The 21,805-nt window shown below is 44.1% G+C and overlaps 1 protein-coding gene across 1 annotated transcript in view; it reads left to right on the top strand.

Moving 5' to 3' along the window:
• The window catches only part of si:ch73-335l21.1 (insulin receptor substrate 1-B), a 40,171-nt gene that overhangs the window by 9,368 nt on the left and 8,998 nt on the right, over positions 1-21,805 (top strand). The window contains exons 2-3 of the mRNA XM_058067867.1: positions 3,609-3,910; positions 4,045-7,180. Of these exons, the coding sequence (XP_057923850.1) occupies positions 3,609-3,910; positions 4,045-7,180 (3,438 nt within the window). The remainder of the gene's footprint in view (positions 1-3,608; positions 3,911-4,044; positions 7,181-21,805) is intronic.

The following is a 21,805-nucleotide window of genomic DNA, read 5'->3' on the forward strand; positions in this document are numbered from 1 at the left end:
ACCAGGGTTCAATCCCACCCTCAGGCATCTCTGTGTGGAGTTTGCATGTTCTCCCCGTGCATGCGTGGGTTTTCTCCGGGTACTCCGGTTTCCTCCCACATTCCAAAAACATGCTAGGTTAATTGGCGACTGTCCAAATTGTCCATAGGTATGAATGTGAGTGTGAATGGTTGTTTGTCTATATGTGCCCTGTGATTGGCTGGCGACCAGTCCAGGGTGTACCCCGCCTTACACCCGAAGACAGCTGGGATAGGCTCCAGCACCCCCGCGACCCTCGTGAGGAAAAGCGGTAGAAAATGAATGAATGAATGAATAAGTATTTGTGCAGTACTGTATTTGGCAATACTGCTACTGTTCTCTCTGTACAAAGATCCCAGGAACTCTGGGAACATTCTGTTCACAGACGCTATGTTTACTACCTCAGCACCAGGATAACCAGCAAGCCCAAGTTTGAGGTTCTCTTCATGTTTATTTTTTTGCTTGTCCCATCCTTGGATGCCTCCCTTTTTTTATTTTCACTTCCATGCGGCCGTCTGCACTGCCTGGATAACACGCACCACATGTGAAATGAATGCTGGTGTCTGCATAGCTCTGTGTTTCTCCGGATTGGCGAGATTACACGTGCAGCAGATGCATGACACAAGAGGTGAGGTTAAAACAAGGCAAAAAAAAGGGGGGGGGGGGCACATGGCTACCACTGTGAAAAAGCACAGAACCCGTCGGCCCGAAATGTGGGCAAAAAAATAGCAGAGAACAGCAGAAAAAGGAGTCTACTTTGCAGTCTTTGTGGCATAGAAAGTATCACAGCATGCTATGGCAATGAGGTCACACACTGGAAATGCGAGCAGGGCGCATTCACTGGTGAGGAACGGGGATTCTGTTATGACATTTGCTATAAATTTGAATCTTCTTGCATGCCCCTCACAAACACTTACTGGCTCTGAACCAAATTTTGGCAATGTTGACATGTTTGCGTCGCTTCTATAGCTTCATTTATAAAACTCTGCCACTCCGCGAGGATCCTTTTTGGAATACCCCCTGTTTTCCGGTTGTTAAGATACGCCCCAAGGTTGTTGAATGTTGTCCCACACACACACACGGAAGGTTCAAGGTAAATGCTTCATTGCCCTCCAGTACACCCAGGGATCTCTTATGCACACTTTGTGCAGTAACCCGGTGAAAAGGAAGAAAAAAAAGCAGTTTTCTTCCATCTTTGTTTGAGCAGCACACTGCCGGGAAGGCTACTCCCCCCCCAGAGGAAAGCCCGGGGTTCTCCATAATTCATATTACTCCACCAAAGGATCAATCCTGGCTTTATGTAACCTAACAAGAATGGATGTTTGATAGTTGCTGTGCAACTCTGGACACATCTTAAATGTTTTCTGGGGGCTTTTTGAGGGTTTTTAGTGAGCCAGAGTGGCAGTGGGATGAAAGTGGTGTGTGTGTGTGTGTGTGTGTGTGTGCAGGTATGCAGGTGTGTGCGAGTGTGTTTGAGATTTTAAGGCCACGCCGTCCTCCAAACAAACAGCACTCACCCTCCTTGATCTTATTGAGCGGCCTCTTGAAACGGAAAAACAAGCCCACGAAAAGTCTGTCTGTTCAAGCGAACACTAACTTTTGTTCCCAATCGACATTTCATATACAGTAAACCTCGGATATATCGGAAATTCGCTCACAACGGACAGATAAAAAAGAACCGATTTTTCTGTAATGCATTTCCAATAAAAATTCATTGCATATATGGGATTTTTTATAACGGATTTCGCCTATTTCGGACAAAATCTCCAGTCCCGTTCCAATGCATTTCCATTAAATTTCCCTCGCATATATCGGATGGCCGCATCGTGGCGCTCCGAAGCTAGCTGACATTCTGAGACGTTTTAAAGCAGAGGACATTTTTAATGCCGACGAAACTGGGTTATTCTGGCAAATGCTGCCAGAAAACACCCTGGGATTTATTGAATGAGATCTTAACCTCACTATTGGAAATAACGTAGGCCTGACGGGCGTAACAGGGCCTAGCTTAATTAACAATTTGTTATGCTCAGAGTCCAATAAAGTTAAATTCTCATTACCTTACGTCTCTTTTCTCTTTGCCCAGTCCAGGTACATTGGAAACATAGTCAAGGAAGTGCCTTTTTATAACGGATAAAATCCGATTTACGCATATACTGGATATAAATCCGATATATGCGTAAAACAGACATTTTCCAGTATAAGCATATAACGGATTTCGCTTATATCGGACAAAACCAGTGAGAACAATTGAATCCGATATATCCGAGGTTTTTATCCGAGGTATCCGAGTTTTCTTTTTCTGTATCTTGTATGAAGCCCCATTCCCTTGGTCCCCTTGAAAAATCCCCCTTGCTATCAACCGCCTTCCTGTTATAAATCTTAATGCAGGAGACAAACAGGATTGATGCTCACTGAAAGAAGCATGAAACGACCATGCGTGGCCTTGAATGAGTCATCTCATGCAGTGTGCGTGTGTGCGAAGAAGCCACAGACTCCAATCTATTCTTGGTTCAACTTGCAAAAAAAAAAAAAAATCCTCCATCTTTTAGCAGGAGAAGACCACACTGCGACACCTCGTGTTTTGCGATCATACGTCGGCCTGTGAGTGTTTGCTCAATTCAATCCAGCGGCTAATTTGGCATCCACTTTGCATCGTCAGGCGTCTTGTCAACATATGGTTGTTGTTGAAGTATTTGCAGCATAGACTCCGGAAAGATTTGGAATGCGGCGGTCAGCATGTACTGTGATGTTAAAAATGGAACAACATACATAAGTCCACTTCAGAGCAAAAGTAGATTTTTGTTTGGAATTCAATCCAAAACAGCATTGCGGTATTTTTTTGGGGTGTTTTCTTATAGAGTAATACTGGGCCCACCCATGTGCATATGAGTCATATTCAGGTATTTCTTCAATCGCAGCCCTTTCATTCAGCAGATGTAAGCTCCCTTGTGATTACAAGTAAAAGACAGGTCATATTTCCTGCTTCCGATCAAGGAAAAAAACAGACGTGAACCATCAAATAAGCAGCCAAGTGTTGTTAAGCGTTCAAAATAAGTCATCAAAAACCTTGTGTCCAATAATAGCCCACTGTGCGGACATGCACAAAGGATGAACGGAATGGCTAATGAAAAGACACACACATTTTTACGAGCTGACAAAGTAAATCTTTTTCGCTCAGTAAGTGTAAGACCTTTTTTATGACTGTTTTTGATGACATTTCTCTTCTCTTGTTAAGTGTACTTAATTTTCCACCCTCACAAGAACAGTTTTTCATTGTTTGCAGCTGTCGACTCTTTCCACAATGGTAGGTATGTATGTATGTATGTATGTATGTACGTGTGCGGTTGACAAACGGGGCCCCCAGGTATGGAGCCTGCAGGTAAGAGAGCCGGTCACACAAGCTGATGCATGCTCGCTTTGCTGTCAGATCTGGTTGAAAATCAGTGAAAAGTTGCACATCAGCACAATGTACAAAATAAAGGCACCTTGTTCTCGGAAGAAGTTGTAAATAGAGGCGGTGTTCTTTTTCTTTCTTGATGCATGAAGGTCACATGAGCACTTTTAAAACCGTCTCATTTTCTACTTCTCAGGTAAGAACCCCACAGACGGAGGAGCAGGAGGAGATTATGGTGTTCCCAATCCTGGACCAGCCTTCAAAGAAGTGTGGCAGGTCAAAGTGTGGCCCAAAGGTCTGGGTCAAGCCAAGAATCTAGTGGGCATCTACCGCCTCTGCCTGACCGATAAGACGGTCAACTTTGTCAAGCTGAACTCCGATGCTGCAGCCGTGGTGCTGCAGCTCATGAACGTCCGGCGCTGCGGGCATTCTGAGAACTTTTTCTTCGTTGAGGTGGGCCGCTCCGCCGTGACAGGCCCGGGCGAGTTCTGGATGCAGGTGCGCCTCTCATCGTCCTCCTTTAATGTTCTTCCAAATTCATCCCTTTATCAACAATGCAGAAAAACTACAACTAGGTTTTATGTTTGTAGTCAACCCAAGACAGTAACCTAATTGTTTTGTCTTTTGTCCAGGCGGATGATTCTGTGGTTGCCCAGAACATGCACGAAACATTACTGGAGGCCATGAAGGCACTCAGTGAGGAGTTTCGCCAGCGAAGTAAATCTCAGTCCAACTCTGGACCCGGAGGAGGTGCCACAGCGTCCAACCCCATCAGCGTCCCTTCACGTCGGCACCACTCAAATCCTCCTCCCAGCCAGGTGGGCTTCACCCGCCGACCCAGAACTGAACCTCCCGGAGGGACTAACGGTGGGACAGGTGTCGGCAGCTCCAGCGCTTCTCCCACCCCTCGTCACGGCTTTCCGAGATCTCGCACTGCCAGTGATGGGAGCAAAGTGGAGGAGGGCCTAGTGGGAAACATGCCGCTTGCAGTGCTTAGCTCCAGTCCGTCCACCAACGGGTCTTGCTCCACCACACCCATCCTCAGATCAAAGTCGGCACGCTCAGCCTCCACCTCAACCGCCAAAACTCCTCTTGGTCTGATGCGTTCTATCTCCACCCCAGCACCCTCCCCAGCTCCAAGCCTGTCCTCCAGCTCTGGCCACGGGTCAGAGTTTGGGGGTATAGCATCTTGTGCTGGTCCTGGGGCAGGAGGTGGCCCCTACAGTCGAGTCCCCATGCATAGCACCTCTGTCTCGGGGTCACCCAGTGACTACGGCTCCTCTGATGAATATGGCTCCAGTCCTGGGGAACAGACGCGCCTAGTCTCCCCCAACTTGCCTGGAAGCTCTGTTGGTAGCGTTGGCAGCCAGTCTCTTGGCGAGGAGGGAGCTAATTACATTTTAATGGGCCAGAATAGCGGCGGCAATGCCAACAATCAAAGCGGCATGACGTCCAGCTCCTTGCCAGCACCTGGAGCAACAGGCTGCGGCTCTTTGCCCCAGACCAGGAGAGTGCTCCGCCGCTCATCCAGCCGGGAGTGCGAAGCAGAGCGGAAGTTGCTAAGCAAGCGTGCATCCTTACCACCTATGGCTTTGGAAAGGCTGGTCCCATGTCAGCACAGAGGAGACGAACCGGCGGACGAAGAGTCTGCGGACTATGCTATTATGTCCAGGAGCACCAGCCGGGAGTCCTTTTCTTCCACGTCCTCTTCAACGCAGAGGGAATGCCTCATGGGTGCTGGGTCAGCAGGGGCTGGGGGAGGGTACTTGGATGTGGCAGGAGAGTTCAGAGGTGAAACAGGTGGAGTAGCACGTGGCGGTGTGGATTTAGGAATGGACAACGGCTACATGTCTATGTTGCCAGGGGTCACTCAACCTCCAGTGTCTCTGTCCCAGTCACCAGCTGTTTCCGTCCCAGACTCAGATCCTAAACCTGCTGATGACTACATGGCCATGACCCCAAACAGCAGCGTGTCCCCGCCACAGCAGATCCGACATCCACCCTCCTCAGATGGCTATATGATCATGTCACCCAACAGTAGCTGCTCCCCTGATCAACGTGGAGGTCTCTCTGGCGGTGCTTGGGTGGGCAGTGGTAGTGCAGACAGCAGAGCAGGAAGCGACTACATGAACATGTCCCCAATCAGTACTCGATCTGTGAATGGGAGTCCTCCACCTTCAGAACACACCAGTCAATCGGAGAACAGTTCACACGTCCCCAAGATGGTGTACTCTTACTATTCCCTTCCCCGGTCATACAAACACAACCCTTCCGCCAGACATTTTGACGATGGACCAGGACGTGGCAGAAGGCCCAATGGTGGTATGGGATGGGTTGGTGGGAGGACATTAAGTGGGTGCCAAGAGCAACAAGTGGCGAACAATTCAATGGCAGGACGACACCTGTCCCTGTCTTCCTCGTCATACTCGTCCAGCTCAGCCAGCAGTGAAAGCCTTGGAGAGTGCGAAGACAGAGCAGCAAGCATCATTGCTGGGGGGTCCAAAGAGGGGAACAAACTCCAGCAGAGACAAGTCTCTGGTGGGTTGCCAAAACACAGTACCCATTCACGAAGCAGACCTGTGAGTCTTTTTGTTGACGTATCCAAGGCTAACACCCTTCCCAGGGTCAGAGAGAATCCGATGCTCCCAGAACCTAAGAGCCCCGGGGAATATGTCAGTATTGAGTTTAAGGGGGAGAACAGCAGCCAGGCTGGTGCTGGAGGGGGGCGCGGTAGGGGTCTAAGGCATGGATCATCCAAGTCCCACGGAACAAGCAACCAGCATCCCCAGCACAGGCCTGTGTCCTGCCTGGGGAACTTTATTCCCTTATCCCGCAGCCCCTCAGCCCCCATTACTCCCCCGGCTCCTTCTGAGTATGTCAACATGGACCTGGGCCCTTCTCCTTCCCCTACACACCACACCCCACTGGTTTTCCCTCCGTTCCACACCCCTCCCACTCCTCCAACTCTTACTGTTACTCCCAAAGCCTCTGATGAAGCAGGTCCTTGTGAAGAGGCAGCTGAAATGGCTGAGGAACATCTTAGGAAGATCCGAGAGATTGTTCCAGAGTCCGAGTCCCCCACATCATGCGGGGACTACACAGTGATGGCCTTCAGCCTGAACAGCAACACAACTGCAGGGCCATCATCCAGCATCTCTCCCAAAGCTCCTTCCCCGACAAGGACTGAACCCTGTGTTGCAACACGGGGTCTAGACTTTCCTTTAGCCAAATCGGGGTCCAACCCGGACCACGGAGCTAAAGTTATCCGTGCCGACCCCCAAGGACGCAGACGACACTGCTCTGAAAGCTTCCTCGCTTCACCGTCCCTCTCCACTTCTGGTTCCACGTCCTCTTCTTCCACGGCCTCGCTCTTCCCAGAACAAGCTGCACCCCGCCGTCAGGGCTTTGAAAGCACGCCATGGCGCAACGGATCTGTTCAGGATAGCCTGAGTCATTCACCCCTTCCTGGACAGCAGCAGTCCGTTGCCACCAACGCTCAGACGCCCACCACAGAGAAAGGCCTCAATTACATAGACTTGGACTTGGCCAACAAAGAGAGCACCCATTTGGGCCTGGATGGACCCCCAGGTAACCAGGCTTCTTCTCGCCTTTTCTCTGTCCTGGGTGCCGGCTCTGCCATCGGAGGAGGAGGAGGGGGTGCGGCAGTTGGCAACGGTAGCAGTTCCAGCATCAACACGTATGCCAGCATCGACTTCTACAAGTCGGAGGAGCTGCGGACACAACAGAACGGAAACAAGGAGGGGACAGGTAAGAATTTTAAATCACGCTAACCGTTTATGTTTTCATGCACAAATAATGTGACCATATGCAGCTACTGCATCTATGAAATGCGACACATTTAGTTATATCGTTCATCATTATATCGTTCTATAGATAGGACAAGTGCCAATGCTTCCGCTCTGCTTCAGCCATTGTTTTTCTGTTGCAAACAACTCACTGCAGCACAGTCCCCACACAAAGAAACCATTCAGACTTGCCATTGAAGCGTCCCGCTCTGAGTTGAAATCGTTTGAACTCTGACCCTGCATTTCGGTTGACTTGTCAACCAAATGTCCCGCATGTGACGTGAGTGTTGTATTTACGGGTGACATTTTAAAAATGGACATAAATTGCTTGCTTTAGTGTTCTAGCACATTTTTTCGGTATTGTAGATGTAACATTATGACATATATTTGTATAGTGGAACTTGCTTAACTCAGGCACGAAGGTCGAGTGGTTAGCGCGCAGACCCAGGGTTCAATTCCACCCTCGGCCATCTCTGTGTGGAGTTTGCATGTTCTCCCTGTGCATGCATGAGTTTTCTCCGGGTACTCCGGTTTCCTCCCACATTCCAAAAACATGCTAGGTTAATTGGCAACTCCAAATTGTCCATAGGTATGAATGTGAGTGTGAATGGTTGTTTGTCTATATGTGCCCTGTGATTGGCTGGCGACCAGTCCAGGGTGTACCCCAAGACAGCTGGGATAGGCTCCAGCACCCCCGCGACCCTCGTGAGGAAAAAGCGGTAGAAAATGAATGAATGAATGAACTTGCTTAACTCGATCCCACTTCCACGGTGATTTCTGTTATTATTTAAGTGTCCCTTTAAGCTGACCTCAACATTCATGTTTGACCATTTTTTTAAACCCCAAATTTCTATGAAGATAATATATGTATATGTAATACAACATGTGATACTACGTGTTGCAGTATCATTAACACTAAGCAGCGTGACTACTGTGCAGTTCCACACCATTAAAACATGCACACAAGTGACTTCCTGTTGATTGCAAAGTCAGCTTCAAAACTGTACTGTCATTTATGCTTTTTGCATTCCGAGAATTTTCCTTATGGGGGCGACCACCGCAGCTAAACAAGGCCTCAAACCCTGCCAGACATTTCTCCCCCTAAAGCAAAACATTCTTCCTCAGCCCACTGTCTGCTACAAATTGGGTGCGTTAGGAGCTCGGCGCCTGCAGCCCGAGCAGATAGAGGAGCATTTAAATGTGCCATGTGGATGTACTGTAAATGCATCAGTGAAAACAGTTTCAAGCTTGCATCCATATGTCTGCTTGGAAGTTTTGTTTAGCAAGCGAGCAGAGTGGCGTCAGGGTGGCAGCGTGGGGGAGAATGTTACACATTGGCTGTGAATGTTTCACTGCTCTCAAATGCCTTTGTACAGCACTGGCCCCCTTTCATCCTACCTCCCCCCCACACTTTTCCACCACCAATAAATGATCCTTTTGTGAGGGTATTTTTGCCACCCCAGGACTGACGGGCTGTGTATCTTTTGCCCTCCATTCTGGTATCATTCCGTGTCTTTTCCTCTTCTTCCCACTTGGTCATACTTAGCCATCTTTGCCCTCATCCCTCCCTCTTGTTGCATCATTAGAGTTCCATCTGTGAGTCCAGATTTCTGTTGTAGAGACATGTACAGGGGAACCTGCTTATCTCAACGTCACTCAGACTGGCTGACTGATGTCGACATAGGCGGTTGTCAACATAGCCGAAATCGGTGATATGAAATGATTTTTGAACCTGTGGCAGTTTGTTGACATTTTTCTCGACTTTTGTATATTTTTATTCTTCTGAAATTTTGTGTATGGTTCTGAGCTGTGATTCAGGGGTTGGGCTAAAGGGGGCAGTGGTGTTTGCCCTCTAGTTAGAGGCTGACCAGGTGAGAAGAAGAGCTAACAATGCACATAATGGGACGCACCTATTTCGAGTATAGAACCCTAAAAAAAACCTCCAAAAATGACATCAATATTCCATTTACATAACTGACCTGTATACAAACCAAGCTAAAGCAGCATTGTTATTGTAGCAGCTAACACGAATAACCGTTTTTCTGGAGTAGTGATGCAATCCAGGTTAACATGCTTTTATTTTGAAGCTTATTTTGCACTGAACTGGAAGCCACAGTGTACATGTTTTCGACTGTAACAAGTCACAGTATCCATTTCGTGCTGTGGCAGTTTGTTGACATTTTTCTCGACTTTTGTATATTTTTATTCTTCTGTTTTTGAATGATACTGTGGCAAAGAAATTTTGTGTATGGTTCTGAGCTGTGATTCAGGGGTTGGGCTATAGGGGGCAGTGGTGTTTGCCCTCTAGTTAGAGGCTGACCAGGTGAGAAGAAGAGCGAACAATGCACATAATGGGACGCACCTCCAAAAATGCCGTCAATATTCCATTTACATAACTGACCTGTATATAAACCAAGCTAAAGCAGCATTGTTGTTGTAGCAGCTAACACGAAGAACCGTTTTTCTGGAGTAGTGACGCAATCCAAGTTAACATGCTTTTATTTTGAAGCTTATTTTGCACTGAACTGGAAGCCACAGTGTACATGTTTTCTAAAGTCGTAGTATCCATTTCATGCTGCTTGGGAATACTGTAATGAGGAAGTTGACAGTACTTCATTCAAGTCGACTTAAACAGACACTTTTTAATAATAAAAACACCACAGTTGTTTGGGACTGCATGAGAACTTCACCAGGTTCCACTGTATTTACATTTAGGAATTTTTTGTAATCTCCATTTTCCTAACACAAACAGACACAGATGATCCAAAACAAGAGGAATCATTGGGGTTATCTTGTAATGATGCACTGTTAATGTTATGTCTGCTTCAATGGTGGAGATGTTTGTGCTGCAGGGTCTTTATCTACAAACAAAGCACGTATGTGTTGTGGTACAATTATGTAATACATATAAGCAATAGCCTCCTGGTCATTTCCAGAATTGAAATTCAGGATCACTCAAGCTGAACTAATCGATGAGAATTTACATCAGGCAGAATTCCTACACAAGCACGGAAAATGATGGAATTTCATTTAATGCATGTCCAGGTCTGAAAAAGTAGGGAATTTGAAAACTCAAGTATGGAGGATTCAATCCAGTTTACAGTTATGTTGCACTAGCTATGACTTTTTTTTTCAATTGATTGCTGCAAGGGCGGCACGGCGGTCGAGTGTTTAGCACGCAGACCTCACAGCTAGGAGACCAGGGTTCAATTTCACCCTCAGCCATCACTGTGTGGAGTTTGCATGTTCTCCCTGTGCATGTGTGGGTTTTTTCCGGGTCGTCAGGTTTCCTCCCACATTCCAAAAACATTAATTGGCGACTCCAAATTGTCCATAGGTATGAATGTGAGTGTGAATGGTTGTTTGTCTATATGTGCCCTGTGATTGGCACGTATAGGCACAGGCAGAGCCACAATGACTTTTTTTTTTTAATCCACTTTGGTTACACTACTTTGGAAATGACAGAGACTGCATGAAGATTATTGTATTAAATTGAAATTCCCATTGGTTGTTATTGTCATACAATGCACAGAGGCAGGTCTGTTCACTGTGTGCTAATTGGACAAAACACAGGCATAACTGGCCAATTGGATCAGTATCGACTGCATGTGTCCGTGTGTGTGTCTCTTCTGCTGTCGAGACCAGTGGTCACCAACGTTTCCCTGGTCTCGGCCTTGAACCGAGACAAGATCTGTGTCTATATACTGTATACAGTATACACAGTATAAAAGTTTAAGCCCATAACAAAAGCAAAAAACTCCTCAAAATAGTTCAAAAAGTAGTTGTTAATCACCGGAAAAATTGGTTTGAGCATTCTTCATGCCAAAAGGGAATGTTGTTGGGAATGTTGCTCCATGTGGTGAAGATGTCTCCATGGATGGCATCCATTGCCTGGATCTGATGTCTATTTTTTGTAGACTTCCCTCTCGATCCATCCCTAAATGTTGTCAATTGGATTTAAATGGAATGGCCTTTATTGTCATTATACAAGATGTACAACGAAATTGGAGAGCTTCTCCTTTCAGTGCAGTAGTCAAGTTTAAAAAACAAAAAAGTATATAAAGTAGAGTAAAAAAGACAATTTAACAAGATATATACAATATATCCAAAATATACACATAGTATTGCACAGGAGCACATATATTAATTTTAGTGCAATGATCGATGGGTCATAGTGCAAATAATAGTGCAGAGGAACATGCAGGATGGTCCAAAAGAGTGACATTATTCCTTCTGAAAAGTTCTTTCTCAGGCAAGCATTGTGAACAGCAGCGTTGTTCTACTGAAAAACCCAGTCACCATCATGAGGGCTGCACCCTGCACCCCAATTTAGCCAAGGTTTTGGCTCTTAAAGGCTGTGATCTTGAACTTTTGATCATCTACTGTATTTTCGTTTAATTTGCAATACATTTCTTAGTAGCTTTAAGGGTCCCAGACACGGACCCCGACCCACCAACCGGGGCGTCAAATCACATGCATAATTGGTCATTTGGATCAGTCGACTGTGTGTCCCCCCTGCTGTTTAGAATCTAAACAGCAGGGGGGGACACAGGGGTGGGCAAACTACGGCCCGGGGGCCACATCCGGCCCGCCAAGTCTTTGAATACGGCCCGCCCAATCTTTCAAAAGTATTTAATTTAAACTCAACATACAACCTGGCATCATGGCCTGAGCCAACCTTTTGACGGTTTTATCTTTTCCGTTTATTGACATGGTCTGTTGTTTACAAAGTGCTCCTGAAAAAAGGGACACAAGCACATAATAATAATTATTATTATTATTATAAAAATAATAATAATTATTATTAGATTATTATAATTATTATTAGAACTATTGTGATTATTATAATTATTATATTAATGCTAATTATCATATTAATTATATATAATATTATTGTTATATTTGCATATTTTACATAATAATAATATAATAATTATTATTTTAATTTTATTGTAATTATTATAATATTTTATTATTTTTAAAATATTTAAATATAAATATAAAATAATAATAATAGCAGATTGCATGACAATTTTACAGATACAATAATACCAGGTGGACTGTTACGTGTAAAATATATAGTCTGCCCCCCCGTAACTTTTGTCATATCAATGCGGCCCGCGAGTCAAAAAGTTTGCCCACCCCTGGTCTAGATCATTTGCATGGAGAAACGTATCTTCCATTTTCCAGTATAAAATGAGCCTGGTTATGAGAATGGGCCCCAGGGCTGCACTATCAACACTGCTCTAAGGCGTGTTTAAGTAGACCAAAGTACAAGTACATATAAAATTCAATAATTCCATATTATAGCTTTTCATGGATGGTCTTTTTTTGTCCTCTGTAAGCAGTTGCCTATTTCTTCAAGCAAGAACAAAAGAGCCTTCTACGCTTTCAAAGTATGTCCTAAGTGGCATTCTTAGTAAATATTATATTTATTGATTGTAAAGACAACAAAGTCTTGATTATGGTGCTTTAAAGAACCTATAAAATGCACACAGACACACACCCAGTATGGATTCTTTATGGTGACAGGTGTGTCCCCACTGGCAGTCAAATTCAGGTCAGGCTAACAGCTTGTTATGCAAGACAAAAACCACGTGGATGGGACATGACCCCTGCCGCCCCTCGCCCGCTGCCTTCAAGGGCGTTAGGTGTAAACCTGCTCTGCTTTGAAGAAATAGCCAGTTCTTTTCATTTTTGAAGAACAAGGACGTGTCGTAATGTACGGTTGCTAAATGCATATTCAGACAGACATTCGATCAAATTGGCCTAATTATTGCATCATGAGCACTTTCAGACATGTTTTTATCTCATATTTGCTCCACACATTAAGATAAGGAGGTCAAAGTTGTGTTTTTGTTAAATTGTTAAAGTCAAGGAGATTTACTTCTCCCCAGTTTGGGTGGGAAATCGAGCTCACACTGAGCATAACGATTGTGTGTGTGTGTGTGTGTTTTCTTCCTCTCCCAACCACTATGATGAATTCAAGCATATGAGGTCATCTACATATCTCGATTCACACAAACGTACAATGTAATTCATTTATTTAGTTTAACCAGAAACTAAGCATTTTAATTGTATTGACTTTTCTGACTGAATGGATTCTTTTCTGTCTTTCTATTGATTTCTTTTTAAAGAGTACCCCATCAACTGTCTTTCCGGGACCTCCTATGAAGAACAGCAGAAAACCATTGAAGTTTTTTTGTAAAAAAAAAAAAAGTCAAACAAGACAATGATAATAATAAAAACAGAGCATTTGTTCAGTTTGTTTCCTTTAAAACAAAAGCACATGGCCCTTAACATAGTGTGTGTGTGTGTGTGTGTGTGTGTGTGTGTGTGTGTGTGTGTCTGTCTCTCTGGAAATAATCGTCCCTCAATTCCGAACAAGAAAATGTTAAAATTGTAATTCACATTTCTTACAATTACTTCTCACAATTTATTAGAATTACGATTTAATGGATGAAGGATGATCGAAGGTCACTACCAGTCTGGACACATTAGTGGCTCAGTCATGGAGATCAAGCATAGATCTTTTTTTTTTTTTTTTTTTTTTTTCTGGATGTGTGTGAAGTATGTGACAGCAGTGTTTAGACACGCACCTGAAAAATAGGTGCTGTCCAGCCTTGGAAGTATTTAACGTGAAGGAATCCACTGCAACGCTTCTATTATCATTAGCATCTTATGACTTGGCTTTCATGATGTGTTTGTTTTCCACGTCTATTTATGAGCATTATTCATTATTTGTTGAATTCAAGTTAATATTACACTCATACACACTTACACTTTGCTCCTCTATTAATCTCACCCTGGCTTTTTGTTAAGCCTGTCGACTCCGTGTATTTATATTACACACTTCGTAGTTATTTGGAATCTTTGCATCAAACAATAAAAGCTGCCACACAAATATGTACAGGTGCTTTTTACGGATTTTTCCATGCTGCAAAAAAAATAAAAAGACAAGTTATGGAAAGTCGGCATAGTTTCTGAGGAGGGGGGTGGGCTGACTCATTGAAGACATGGTGGGAAAAACACATGTTTTTTAAATTAAAAAATTACTTGACTACTCCTGGCAATCAGAAATTGGAATGTAATCTGGAAAAGGTATTTGACTGTATAGTGCAGGGGTCTCAAACTCAATTTACTTCGGGGCCACTGGAGCTAGGGTCTGGGTGAGACTGAGCCGCATCAGGTTTCCCCCCCAAAAAAACGCATTTATTAAAAACAGAAAAATGAATAAACTTTGCTTTGGTTCCGATTTTCTACAAGAAAAGCTCTGATAAAACATTCCACTGTTCTCAAATATCTTACTTTTTATTTTTCTACACAAAATAAGATGAAAAATAAATAAACAAATCAAGAATAAAGAAAATCAATCAATCAGTAATAAATAAATATAATAATAATAATAAAAACTTAAGAAACCACATATAGTTGGTGGGTAGACAAATTATTTTTTTCAGATTAAAATGAACAAAGCATTATTAGAGCCCTGTAGACATGACAAAACACGACTATAGTCACATTTATACTCTTTTATTTACAACATATTGCGCAACTGCAGGGTCTTGAGACACATGCTAACTCGCAAACTAGAGAGCTAGCGACCTAAACGGTAGCCTTCAAGTTATTTCCTTTAAACTTAAATAGCCAAAAACTTACCACTTCCACACGGATAGGGAGGATAACTATTAACAGTTATTTAACCTTTAACATGAACATTAATCAAACGTAATAATTTTTTCTGGGTACATGATACCATACAGCATCCATATCAAACTTGCGCGGGCCGCACTAACATTAAACTTTCATATCAAGGCGGGGGCCTCAAACTAGTGTCCTGCGGGCCACATTTGGCCCGCGGGCCGCATGTTTGAGACCGCTGAGCTAATCAGTGCTATTCATACTGACTGGGCAGTTTGGTCCTTTCCCTCTATTAAAACATTGGTTCTGTTGCTGCAACTGCAGGGTCTTGAGACACATGCTAACTCGCAAACTAGAGAGCTAGCGACCTAAACGGTAGCCTCCAAGTTATTTCCTTTAAACTTAAAAAGCCAAAAACTTACCACTTCCACACGGATAGGGAGGATAACTATTAACAGTTACTTAACCTTTAACATGAACATTAATCAATGATATCAAACTTGCGCAGGCCGCACTGACATTAAACTTTCATATCAAGGCGGGGGCCTCAAACTAGTGTCCTGCGGGTCACATTTGGCCCACAGGCTGCGTGTTTGAGACCCCTGGTATAGTGACTATATCGTGGTTAACATCTGACTAAGGTATGCATACATACAAAAATACAATGTATGCAACATTGTGTTTTCGGTTTAATGCATGGCAATTTCACTTTTCCATTCAAAAAGCGGCGTGTTGGGGTGTGGGTGGGTGGGTTGTACACCTCTAGTGCTCAGAGTGACATGCATTTTTGCACATGGACGGTCACGCTTGTGCCAGACTTTTTGACCTTTTGTCACATTAGCCATGACACCTGTCACTGTTGGCCGGCTCTTTAGCGCGCCGCTTACTCTACCAGCAGGACAAGCCAATCAGGAAGCAGGGATCGTTCACTACATGGTGACCTGCGGCTCAAAATATTCACGTTTATTTCAGTTCCTCCGTCAAACACACACACACATGCACGGGATGTACAAATCCCAGCGTTTGTATTAAGAGTCGTTCAGATCACTGCATGCTTGACACAAAGCTCATGTGATCTGATATTTCAGCTCTACCTTCAGGATATGATTGAAGTAACAAAATACATTTGGCTGTAGTGTGAACAAGGCCATAATGTGACTGCAGTGTGTGTGTGTGTGTGTGTGTGTACGTGCACGAGCATGATCTTGGCTACAGAGTGCCAGTGTGTGCGGCGCTGTTGGATGCGTGCCGGCCCTAAAAAAAGAAGGACGCAGCCACCCACCAACCCACTGGGGTGACTGAGTCCACACTGAGGAGGAAGACGGAGTGTTTCCCCTCCTTTCACACACTCCTTCTTGTTTGTCGACTCCTCCCTCCATCCTTACACTCTCTTGAAAAGACTGTAAATCTTTTTCCTTTATGTGTGTGTGTGTGTGTGTAGGTGTGAGTCACTTCTCACTTCACTTCAGCGCGTCACAGGTCATCGTCTCCATGTCACAGCACCAGCACTTCTCTCCCCCGTGTCTCTGCAGTCATTCGTGTTGTGGGCATCACCTCGCCGTGCTCCTAACTGGCTTTGTCTGTAAAGAGCTTACCCTCGGTGGGCGTCGGAGAGTGCTAAGCTGATTACTACTAACGAGCCACCTCTCATACCAGGACCGTGTCTGCCTTTTAATAGTGTTTGTTTACACGTCTGCATGTGGTTTCCACTGCATATTTCTGTGTGTGTGTGTGTGTGTGTGTGTATGTGAGGGAACGAGAGCTAAGCCCATGGATCAGGTGTAGCCAGGCTGGGAGGATGCAAGGAGGTCACAGGTGATTTAGGGGTCAGTTGAAGTGCTGACAGCGGCGCTACCACAGTGAGAAGAATTTCCAGTTTTGGATGCGACACAGTGAAGGTGTTCTTGCAGCCGCCAGTTAAACCAGTTATGCCAGCTGAATAGAATGCAGCAAAGAAAAACAAAAGACGTGCAGATTATAGTTAATTCTCTCACTTATTCATATATGGAGTGAGGAAAGTGAGTAATGCTAATTGTTTATGTTGACCCTTTAACAAAGATATTCATTCATTCATTTTCTACCGCTTTTCCTCGCGGGGGTGCTGGAGCCTATCCCAGCTGTCTTCGGGCGAGAGGCGGGGTACACCCTGGACTGGTCGCCAGCCAATCACAGGGCACATATAGTAGACAAACAACCATTCACACTCACATTCATACCTATGGACAATTTGGAGTCGCCAATTAACCTAGCATGTTAACCGGAGTACCCGGAGAAAACCCACACATGCACGGGGAGAACATGCAAACTCCACACAGAGATGGCCGAGGGTGGAATTGAACCCTGGTCTCCTAGCTGTGAGGTCTGCGCGCTAACCACTCGACCGCCGTGCCGCCTACAAAGATATACATAATGTTAAAAATATAAGAAGTTCTAAATTAATTTTGTATTTGATCGGAACTTTGTGCTTGCCCACCTCGTACTGAGGTCAGATGTTTCTTGTCAGAGAACCAGCCCCAAAGACCTCAATTTTGGTCTCATCTAACCACATCACATTTTCCCAGGCCTGTGGTCCCAACTCCCTTGAGATCATTACCTAGCTCCTTCCTTTATGGTCTTGTAGTCCATTCCAGTCTTGTGCAGGTTTATAATCCTGTCCATGTGGTCCTTTTATCAGCTCTTTGGTCTTTCCCATGGGGAAGTTTGAATGAAAGAGACTGTTTCTGTTCTTTTGGAGTACAGGACTAATTTGTTAGCGTCATGGACGGATGTCAGAATGCAAATATGAGATACGGGAATACTTATTTCCTTCAATCAAATACAAATGATTTTTGTATTGAGCCTTTATTTCATGTTTTTACCTATTACATTCTATTTCTGTTACAAACTTAACTTAAAGGGGAAATAAATGCACTTTTTCTGGAATTTATCATTCATCATTCCCAATCCTTATGTGAAACATGAACACATATTTCTTTCCCTTTTCTGTGCATTATAACACAAGAAAACAAGTTAATACGAGCTAGCTAAAATGCAAGTCATTGGGACGCAGCTTAAGCCCTTAACAATAAACGCTAACAGTGTTCCATTTACATAACATAACATGACCTGTATATTAACCGAGCTACAGCGATATTGTTATTATAGCAGCTAATGCGGAGTACTATATATTTCTGGCGGATTATCACAACACCTCTCTATAGGCGTTGTGAGTGACGTCTCGGTGTAACTCACAATGCCTCACGCCCTAGTAAAGTTTTGAAAAGTTAATGCTAGGTTATAACTCATACCTCGCATGTGTATTATTGTAAGGTTGTGTCAACATAGAGATTCCACCAAAGCTACCAACAAAACAACAGGACAGACTGAAGGATACCAGGTCTCAACTTAGACCCGACAACAACCCTACAAAGTTTTGAGCGTTTTATTTTTTAAACCTGAGGATTATTTTTGAATTTACTAGATCAACAGGGAGCACACGAAAGATACTACAGTAAACCTCGGATATATCGGACTCGGTTATATCGGAAATTCGCTCACAACGGACAGATAAAAAAGAACCAATTTTTCTGTAATGCATTTCCAATAAAAATTCATTGCATATATCAGATTTTTTATAACAGATTTCGCCTATTTCGGACAAAATCTCCAGTCCCGTTCCAATGCATTTCCATTAAATTTCCCTCGCATATATCGGATGGCCGCATCGTGGTGCTCCGATTCGCCGAATCGTGACAGGCCGCTATACGACGTCATTTGCAGCGTTTGCAGCGTTGCCTGCGTGTCCAGGTACATTGGAAACATAGTCAAGGAAGTGCCTTTTTATAACGGATAAAATCTGATTTACGCATATACCGGATATAAATCTGATATATGCGTAAAACGGACATTTTCCGGTATACGCATATAACGGATTTCGCTTATATCGGACAAAACCAGTGGGAACAATTGAATCCGATATATCCGAGGTTTACTGTATTGATGCTATTCCACCAGCCGGCTTCCCGATGATGTGGGGGGGGGCAGGACGTTTTATCTTGTTGATGGAAGTAGCGTTAGTTCCAATCAATAATCAATGTGCATTCCAGTAATGTTTTAAAACATCAGAATAAGGCAAAATACTGTAAAATAATGTACTTGTTCATATATGATCACAGCATGTATATACTGCGATAAAACGTTAGATTTTTTTTTTAGGGCTTCGTAAGTGTGTCCCAATGACGTGCATTGTTAGCAAGCTCATATTAACTCATTTTGTGGTGTTATAATGCACAGAAAAGTGAAAGAAATCCCCCCCAAAAGTGCAGTTCTCTTTTAAAACCGAGCTTAACTTCCAAAGTATTGTTTCTTTCCAAAGACAATACTGCTAAAGGCTCTTTTTCATCTAACAATATGTTTATGATTATGCTTGTGTAGTGCTGCACTGCAGTCTGGGACCATAATATGAGAAACAGGTCTCAATATGAAGTAGTGCAGTTTCTGTTCTGCAATCACAAATAATAAACATGTTAGATTAATCAATGCAGACCTTTGTAAGTCAAAGAAAGTTTTGCATGCAGTCAAAGAGGAAGTTTGGAAGTGGTGTGTTTCAAATTAAGAACATGAACTCAAGCTCACATGACGAGTGAGGCCTTCTTTTAGCGTCATTGTTCTGGCGCGCAATGAAGAGTACGGGGCCATAAGTTTTAACGCCACACAGTGCTCAATCACGTCTCGCCCAAGAACACGAGGGAGGCAGACGGTCTCTGCTCTTCCTTTTACATAAGTCAGCAGTGTAGCAGATCGGGAGGCGAAGAGGCAGCAGACATGTTTGTTCACCGCTGTCATTAATGGCCCGAGAACACTCGTTAACCTTTCGAGTACTGCCTCACCTCCACGTCACCTTGGCGTCAGCGCCTCACTAACACCGCTAACAGCTTCCTGTTCCTTTTTCTTCATTCAATTGACCGCTTTGCTCGGAGCACAGGATGTCTTTGTGTGTGCGTGCGTAGAAGAGGCAGGTTTTTTTTTTTTTTTTTTTGATCAGATGTCTTTATTTCCAGGGAACAATTTCCTTGCATTTTAGAGTTTAATGGTAGCATTTCTTTTTTCTTTAGTACTCACATTTTTATTCCAGTATACAGTATATGACAAGGGACAATACTATAAAAAGTAAATGTGGATATACTGTAGAGTAGTCAGTGTACAGCTTGTGTAGTTGTATTGATTTACTCTTAAGTAGCATTCAATATTAACAAATATATTTAGAAATATATATATTTTCATTGTTAGAGCATAGAACACCTCTTTATGACTTTCTAAAACAGTTTTTAAGCATTATTTAGAGTTTTTTTAGAGCCCTGTAGACATGAAGTAACACCCCCTTAAGGTGTTCCCAGGCCAGTTGAGAGACACAGTCTCTACAATGTCTCCTGGGTCTTCTCCGAGGCTTCCTACCGGTCAGATGTGCCCTGAACACCTCCCCAGGGAGGCATCCGGAAAGCATCCTAACCAGATACCCAAGCCTAATGCAGAGGATCAACAGGGAAAAGTAATGGCCGCTTATCCCTGCATTCTTATTATGATTATTTAAGCTATTAAGTCAATGTACTTGCAGGCAACACAGCGCCTAATCATTCATTCATTCATTCATTTTCTACCGCTTTTTCCTCACGAGGGTCGCGGGGGTGCTGGAGCCTATCCCAGCTGTCTTCGGGCGAGAGGCAGGGTACACCCTGGACTGGTCGCCAGCCAATCACAGGGCACATATAGACATTCCCTTTTCCCATTTCCATTCCCAATTCCCTTTTTATTGCCATTTTTGTCACAACAAATGACTTTCTTCAGTACTACAGTGTGTTCCGAACACTGTTTTTATGCAGACAGAGGAGGTAGCACGTTCTCCAGAACTTGGAACACCTATAGGAATTAGTTGCACCCCCTGCCAATGCTTGATCAAGCTCCATTTGTGTTGACCTTTTTGTCCATCCATCCATTTTCTATCGCTTGTCCTCACGAGGGTCGCGGGTATGCTGGAGCCTATCCCAGCTGTCTTCGGGCGAGAGGCGGGGTACACCCTGGACTTGGTCGCCAGCCAATCACAGGGCACATATAGACAAACAACCATTCACACTCACATTCATACCTATGGACAATTTAGAGTCGCCAATTAACCTAGCATGTTTTTTTGGAATGTGGGAGGAAACCGGAGTACCCGGAAAAAACCCACGCATGCACGGGGAAAAACTCCACACTGAGATGCCCGAGGGTGGAATTGAACCCTGGTCTCCTCGCTGTGAGGTCTGCAGACTGCTGTGCCACACAGCGCCTATATTCACAAAGCCTCATATTCAAGTATAGGACAGGAAATAACAGACATGCAGCTTTCCTGTTTACTCATTAGTGATCCACGGTCAAGAGCGCTGGTGAGATGGAGAGACGATTGCGAGGTACTCCGCGAATAACATGCTCCGTATTCATGAGCAGCTGAGCTAAAAAGAACATGTTGTTAGTCACGTTACATGTGCCAGGTGGTGACATTTTGTTCTTTTTTTTTTTGTGGTGTGGTCTAACAGATTGTGACTATGAGTCATCACAGAAGTCCGGCACTGCGTCATCAATGATGCATATGTGATAGATTAGAGGTGCACTTCCATGTGTTTCATGTCTACTAACGCACCAGGATAAGCCACATGAGACCACATATAACCACACTCCCAAAACTTGTGGTTCACTGGTTCATGTTGTGTCCAGTTGCACATATACATTACGTGTGTGTGTGTGTGTGTGTGTAGCTTCCTGTGTACACTTCCTCATATACATCCGCTTTAGGTGCAAGTTCTTTTTGCAGCAGAGAATGCGCCGTAAAGAGCTTCTGACTTAAAAGTTTAATTCATTCATTCATTTTCTACCGCTTTTCCTCACGAGGAGGTGCTGGAGCCTATCCCAGCTGTCTTCGGGCGTGAGGCGG

This window comes from Doryrhamphus excisus, chromosome 3 (assembly GCF_030265055.1).
Source record: "Doryrhamphus excisus isolate RoL2022-K1 chromosome 3, RoL_Dexc_1.0, whole genome shotgun sequence".
NCBI lineage: Eukaryota > Metazoa > Chordata > Actinopteri > Syngnathiformes > Syngnathidae > Doryrhamphus > Doryrhamphus excisus.